This window comes from Lipotes vexillifer, unplaced genomic scaffold (genome assembly GCF_000442215.2).
Source record: "Lipotes vexillifer unplaced genomic scaffold, Lipotes_vexillifer_v1.1 scaffold237, whole genome shotgun sequence".
NCBI lineage: Eukaryota > Metazoa > Chordata > Mammalia > Artiodactyla > Lipotidae > Lipotes > Lipotes vexillifer.
Window position 1 is genome coordinate 2525302 of NW_006794332.1, and position 7538 is coordinate 2532839.

Below are 7538 nucleotides of genomic sequence, written 5' to 3' on the forward strand. Positions count from 1 at the left end.
ATTCCTGCTTCCACCAACCCTAACTTAACACCCTTACCCCCATTCCCTAATTAAGGCTCTTTTAAATTTTCATACATATATACCGTCCACTTTCCTACATTAACTGAGCTTTGCCCCTGATTTCCCCACTATTTTCCCCTGTGACCTCTCCTACAGAAGATCTTTCATTCAACTCACATTCTTATCATCTCTCAGCACTGTCTTCACTCTCCATGATTGCTTCTGAATCACTCACTATTCTACCTTCATCCGAAATCTGCTGCTCATCTGATGATTATGCTATCCTATTATAACATACTTTTTCTGATTTTATTGTTATCATATGTGGACTTCCAGGCATACCTCCACATTTCCTGAGGATTTCAGTACTTGGTTCACACTTTCAATTCCACTTTATCTCCTAATATAATTCAGCAGCATAACTAACATAGTATTTAAGAGTACAAGTGGACAACACAAGTTCAAGTCCCAGAACCATCCGCTGTTAACATGTAACCTCGGGAGGTTACATAATATTTTGGTGCCTCACTTTCCTCACTGTGAATTGGGAATAATGGCATTATTACCTTACAGCATTGTAAGGATTATGTGAAATAATGTATATAAAGCACTTATAATAGTATCTGGCACACAGTAAATGCTCAATAAACTTTAACTATTTTCATGATTATGCTCTTACCTCATCCTAAAATATTCTTTCTGCATGCTTATGATTCATACAACACCCTGGCCTCAATGCTTCTCAAAAATCTACTTGTTCACTTCTATAAAATACCATAGCCTATTACTTAAAATGGTATTTCTGAATTTTAATTTAACCCTTCTCAACATCTAGCTCTTCTTTTCAGTCAATAACCTTTTACAGTACTCAGAAATTGAACCCATATGGAAGTACCTATTTTCTTTGTATTCATAATGCTCTATCTTCTCTTCTCTCTGAGAGAAGCAATGTCTGTATTTTCTTAGACTAGCTCAATCTTAATTTCTGCCTATTCAGTTCTCTCTTTTTTACTCTTTGTCTTCAATCTCTTGCTCTCCACCAGCAAATTCCTCCAACTTGTAGACCTGACCAAGTCTTACTTATCCTAAACTAAACTATCCATTTCTCCTTCATATCACTTTCTTTTCATGTTAGCATCATATCTCTTCTTCTAATCTTCTTCAAAGAGTAACCGGTATTCTCCACCCCCATTTCCTTATTTTGCATTTCCGAGTGTCTCACTGTTAACTTCCAGAAATCTGGTTTTATCACATCACTTCTTAAACTTACTATTCAAAGATAGGCAGCAACTGGATTATCAACCCCCCCCCCCAAAAAAAAGCCTCTCCTCAGAACTTCTCCTACCAACTTCTTTGCAGCTTTGAATATGCTGACCACCCACTTGAAGGTTTCCTCCCTCATTAGCTTTCATGTTAACTACTGTGCATTCTTTCCTAGAGGCAGTGGCAAAGGAACAGAATGCAAACATGATGGTAGTCAAAAACTCATGTTCAGGCAAAGGCCCCCCAATGTATAGATCTTAAATAAGACACTTAGCTCCAATCTCCTTATCAGTAAAATAGGCATAATATCTGTTTGCCTTGCTCACCAGTTTATAATGCAAAAAATAAAACAGTGGATCTGAAAATACCACAAAAAAGATAAAATACACAAAGTAGCTGAGTATGCTTTGATAACCTGTAAGCAGATAGGATGCAGGAAAGTATATTGAAAGACTCTTGCTACCAAATTTGCTATGAACTCTAAGGAACCCAATGTTTTGTATCTGACCTAGAAGGTTTTTCACTGTTAAAATGTTTCAGTGTCTTCACCATGACAGAACCATCTCCATGAGGGTCTTGTCAAGAAGTTAAGAGACTTCACATCAAAAATGCTCTAACTTACCTGGACTCACTTCAAAATGAAAAAAAAAATAAAAGTAAAAATCATTGTGACTATACTGGGGCACTTTCATTCTTTAAATATTGTGGGAAATCTAAATATTAATGACACATCTTCACATATGCAGGCATATAAATTGAATTGGTCCAAATGTCAGTAAGAAATATTACCAGTTCTTGGAGAAGGGGCCCTTGCAATTTCTAAGGAGCAAGGTTTCTTTGTAACTGCTGTGTCCATGAGATCACATAGAAAATTCTCATTTTCTGAAGGAAATGTATCCAGAGAAGCAGATGGTACAATTTCCATAGTGTAATTCCTCTTCTTTGGATAGGACTCCTAAAAGGAAGGAGAAAAAATAAAAATAGCTTTGTGATAAAGACACAGCCTGTTTAATTTATAAAAACTAGAAAAAATAATAAGGTTCGTCGTCAGTTCTTCTAAAAGTGATTGACAGGTGATGGTTCATCTGTTTGAATAAGTTATGCAACAGTGTAACCCCAATATTATCAGTGATCTTTTTAGAAGGGTCTTTATAATTTGGTTCCCCTGACGTTATCAGGGGAGGTCCTGATCTCCTGTCATGAGATCTTTTTGTAATATATGTGTATTTTCTACTTGTGGCATAAACTGTTGTTTAACTAATCCACAGTCATTCCCACAACTTTACTCCTTTGCTTGCTTCCTAGAGATATGACTCAGGTTTTGGCCAGTTAGATATAAGGGGAAATTTGCTGGGAGGCTTCTGGAAAAATATTTTTCTTCAAAGAAAAGACATGTAAAGAGGCTTTTTAAGAGCCTTGGCTTTCCTTGGTTTCCTCTCTCTGCGTGCAGCCTTGATGTCTGGAGGGGGCAGGCATGTTGTAACCATAGGCAGTAAGCCTCTTACCTCAAAAAGCTAACAGGCCAAGAATGGCAACAGAAGGGTAAAAAAGCCTGGGACCTAGATGGTATCACTGAGCTGCTCAAATAGCCCCAGGACCAGTTTCTTCAGGCTTCTTAAGCAAATATTAAAGTTCTAATTGTTTGAGTCATTGCTAATTGGGTTTTCAGTCACTTAGAAGTAAATGCGTTCCCACCCAACACACTTCCTTAGTGAATACTGCTAACTAATATACTAAGGTTACTCTTTTCAGGTTAGGATAAAATTAAGGTCCAATTCTATATTACTGATTCTTCAATATATTCTAAAAACTGGAATTTGTTTCATTTTACAAGATCTTTATTTCTTATATAAGGCATTAATGGTCAGCAAATATTTATTGGGCATCTATCACATACATCTAGGACTGTGCTAACTGCTGGAGATTTAAAAAAACGAATAAGACATAATCCTTGCCCTCAGAAAGTTCACAGTTTACTAGAGAAGAAAAACAGATTATCTGCATGAATTTTACAGTTAATCGTGTTTTACTTTTGATATTTGTTATCTTTATAAACCATACTTCACTATCAAAAGAAAAAGACAAATAAGAAGAAAAATTAACTCACTTTCAAAAAATCTTCTAAGATATATCCAAGGGTTGGTAAAGATTTAGTACAAGCTCTTATTTTTTTCTATAATGATACTTACAGTATAGCAGAATAAGTATTCAAGGTCAGTGTAATTGCTTTCAGACTATACAGACCCTCACACATCAAAGAGTCAATTATGTTCACTCTACTCTATTGAAAGCAGGAAATTGGGAGTACTTTATTTTTAACAACAAAGGGTGACAAAGTTGAAAGCTCCAGAGGAAAGCAATCAGGATGGTATGTGATTTAAAAACCATGTCACAGAAGAAATCATGAAAGGAAACTGCAGTGTTCTATCCCAGAGAAGACTTACAGCTACATAATAGTTTTCTCAACATATTTGAAAGTCTGTCCTTCAAGAGCTATCCCACAAAGTGGGGAAGGGGTAAGTTGTTGTGGTAGATTTATTCTAAAGTTCTTAAAAGTAGAACAAAGAGCAATGTTTATTGGTCAAGGAGGGCAAATTTGGGCCAACACAAAAAATAATTTTCTGTGAATTAACTATTGCTTATCTTCTAAAATAAAAATGCACTGACAGGGCTTCCCTAGTGGTGCAGTTGTTAAGAATCCACCTGCCAATGCAGGGGACACAGGTTCGAACCCTGGTCCAGGAAGATCCCACATGCTGCGGAGTAACTAAGCCCATGCGCCACAACTACTGAAGCCCGCGCACTGCAACAAAGAGCAGCCCCTGCTCGCCGCAACTAGAGAAAGCCCACACGCAGCAACGAAGACCCAATACAGCCAAAAGTAAATAAATAAATTAAAAAATAAAATAAAATAAAATAACAGGCAAAGATAAATATTTAAAAAATTCACTGATATAATAATTAGCTAAAAATAGCACTAGAAAGCAACAGAACTCCTCATTAAGTGGAAATGTTTACACAGAACTATCTATTGATAAAATTATGTATAAAACATACCAGGTGACTGTAAACTCCATGAAAGCTGGAATTTCTCTTGTTCACCACTCTATCCCCAGAATCTAATATAACTCCTGCCACACAATGGGTCCTCAATAAGTATTTTGATCAACTGAACAGTCTCTAATGTCCTTTCAAACAAATCTTAATACCAGTTAGGAAAAGGATAATGCCTTTTAAAGATGTAAATTACTTTACTCTTCTGGTTTTTTAAAAGTATTGTTTACTGCTTTGCATATCAAAAGTGAAAAAAATGAGATTACAGTAAGATTATAATGAGCCTATGAAAGAAGAGTCTCCAGCTTAAACCCCAGTTCATCCTAAAATTAAATTAATCAGAACAACCCATTCTTCATGAATTTGATTAAGTTGGACTTTTACTATGTTTATAAAGAATTATGAGGATTTTAAAGGCCTTGAAAACTACTTTGAAATTTAACCACACAGGGTGAGTTAGTATATTAAGTATATATATTTATTAGAGAAATATTAGAAACTATAAAGAAAGAGAAAAAAATATCACATGAAAATCCAGCATGCTCAGATAACTAACAGTAACATTTTGGTGTATATTCTCCCAGATGGCTTCCGTGTGTGTAGACATGTGGGTGTGTGCAAAGGAAAGACCAACTATTTTAAACAATAATGAAGTACATTCTCTTCTGCTTCTTAAGGGAGTGCCATCATTTCTCATTGGCGTAGAAGTCTGTAGTACGCACATGGCTTCCTTATGGAAAGTGAGGGCCCCAAGGGAAGGAGATAGTAAAACAAAGATAGCAAGGAGGAGATAGTAAAACAAAGATAGCAAAGCCGTACCTTTGTAACCAAATATTTTATATTACCAAAAAAGCAGGGCATTCAACGAAATACCTGACCAGTATCCCTTGAAAGAGGATATATGAGATTATAAAATAATAAAATATATCCACGTGTGTCCATGTTTAAGAGATTGATCATTACCACTGAGATCTGCCCCTCCCATCCCATGCTCCCCTTTCCATTCCCACCCCTTCCCTTGGCAACCAGGGCTAAATCTTGTTCTGAATGTTGTGTTTATAATTCCCTGGACTGCTGTTAAAATTTATCTATGTATGTTAAGTATCAATAAAGAATAAATGGTTTTGTACTGTATGCTTTTGAATTTCATATATATAATATAAAATGCTCTTGCTCTTCTGGGACTTTTTTCAATCAATATTATGCTTCCGAGTTTCATTTATTTTCAGTGTGATGCAGGAGTCCATCATATAGGTATACCACAAATTCACTTACACATTCTCCCAACAACGACGCTTTAAACATTTCCCAGATGTTTTGTTATTAAGAAAAATGTTGCTATGGATATTCCTGTACAAAGTACATTCATACAAGTAGCCAGGGTACATTACCTATTCCAGTAGTCGTGGGACGGAGAATCAAGAATAGACACAAGATGTGAAAAATGAATGGAATCAAAAGTTCTACACAAATAGGAATTTATAGCAAGAGGTGATCATGAGAATTGAGATTGGATGCCTTGTAGATTCTACAGAAATCTTAAGGAGGGCATTGCATTTTCCCACCCCAAGAAGGATAAAAGTTCAAGAGATTTTCTGTAAGTCTTACATAAAGATATTAAGTATAAATATATAAAGATATTATATGTAATGTTTTCTGATTTGGTATTTACCTCTAGTAATGTATTCTGAACAAGTTTCAATGACAAATACATGTCTACATGATGAATTTAAGTCCCAGTACATACATAGTCATAATTTATTTAGTCAATCTTATCATACTGAAATTTTAATGTTTTTCTTTTAAGGAAACACTCTTGTGCATGTATCTTTGTTTACATGCTCAACTAGTTCTTTTGAAATGGAATTCCTGTGACAATAGTTATACACCATATGCTTACATATAACTGAATCTGTTTCTGGATTTTCTAATTGTTCCATATGTCAGTCTATTCTATACCACAAGCATACTGCTTTGATTATTGAAGCCTTAAAATTAATTTTACTATCTGGTAGGCTATGTCTCTCCTCATATTCATCCTTATCAAAGCACTGATGATTATCCTCATGTTTATTTTTTAAAAACATCTTTAAACATTTTTGTCAATTTCTCCTTAAATCATTACCTCAACATCATGCCCACTCATTCCCCAAGTCCCATATACAACACTGAATTAGGTATCTCAAACACATTCATTTCTCTCTACCGCCACTACAACCCTGGTCCGGGTCACCGCTGTATCTCACCTGAACTGCTAAACAACTTCCAAACTGGTCTCCTTGCCTCTAGTCTTGCTCCTCTCCCAATTAATTCACTTTCAAACATGAGCATGAGGTTACTAAGAGTAAGTCAGGTCAAAATAAATTCATTTCCTTTCATTATAACTTTATTTGATGAGAGAATCATAAAATGTTCTAGTCATAGTACCTACTGATTCTTTTTAAACAGTTAACATGGTCTTTCATAATATCTCAGAATTTCCATGATTTTCCATGAATGAATTTCATGGAAATGAATTTCATGGAAATGAATTTCCATTCATTTCCATGAATGATTTCATTAAATGCATTAATGATCCAGGTAGTAAACTCATTAAAATAACAAGATCTGGAAGAATAAACTAAAGGTTAAACATAATCCCATTAATCTATAAGATAAATGGGGTTAATAACTAAATACCTGCTTGTCTAGTACCTAGCAAAGTGCCATGTTCATAGTAGGACTCGACGAATATATGCTAAAAAATAAGTATATAAAATAGCTAACATTTCAGTCAGTATTTTAAGGCCTGATTCCTCATCTAGAATTAAAGAACCATAGAGGCAAAGACTACAACCATCTTTTTCACATAGTATGCACTTAATGAACATTTGTTGAATTAATGAAATCTGAAATAATGTCATTCAAAAACTATCACAGATTCAAATCACTGTAAGAAGAATAGCAACTTATGAAGTGTTTTACAGTCTGCAAAGTAAACAGTATTTCATTTAGCCAGATGATTCGCATTTAGCTCTCGTTACAATCCTCCTAATATTACTATTATCCCCATTCAGAAACTAAGGCTTGGAATGATTAGGTGTCCAATATTAACCAACATCTGGTTAATGGAAGTTTTGGGGCTACAACCTAGGTCTTATCTCAGCAAATCTAGTGTTCATACTATTGTATCTCAGACAAAAGGACTATGACAAGATCTTTATTGCCATAACTAAGGGAAA

General features: G+C 35.0%; 1 protein-coding gene across 1 annotated transcript in view; it reads right to left on the reverse strand.

Annotated features, from left to right (window-relative positions):
* ANKS1B (ankyrin repeat and sterile alpha motif domain containing 1B) overlaps positions 1-7538 on the reverse strand; it is an 895734-nt gene that overhangs the window by 772632 nt on the left and 115564 nt on the right. The window contains exon 2 of the mRNA XM_007467168.1: positions 2053-2218. Within this exon, the coding sequence (XP_007467230.1) occupies positions 2053-2188 (136 nt within the window). The 5' untranslated portion in view covers positions 2189-2218. The remainder of the gene's footprint in view (positions 1-2052; positions 2219-7538) is intronic.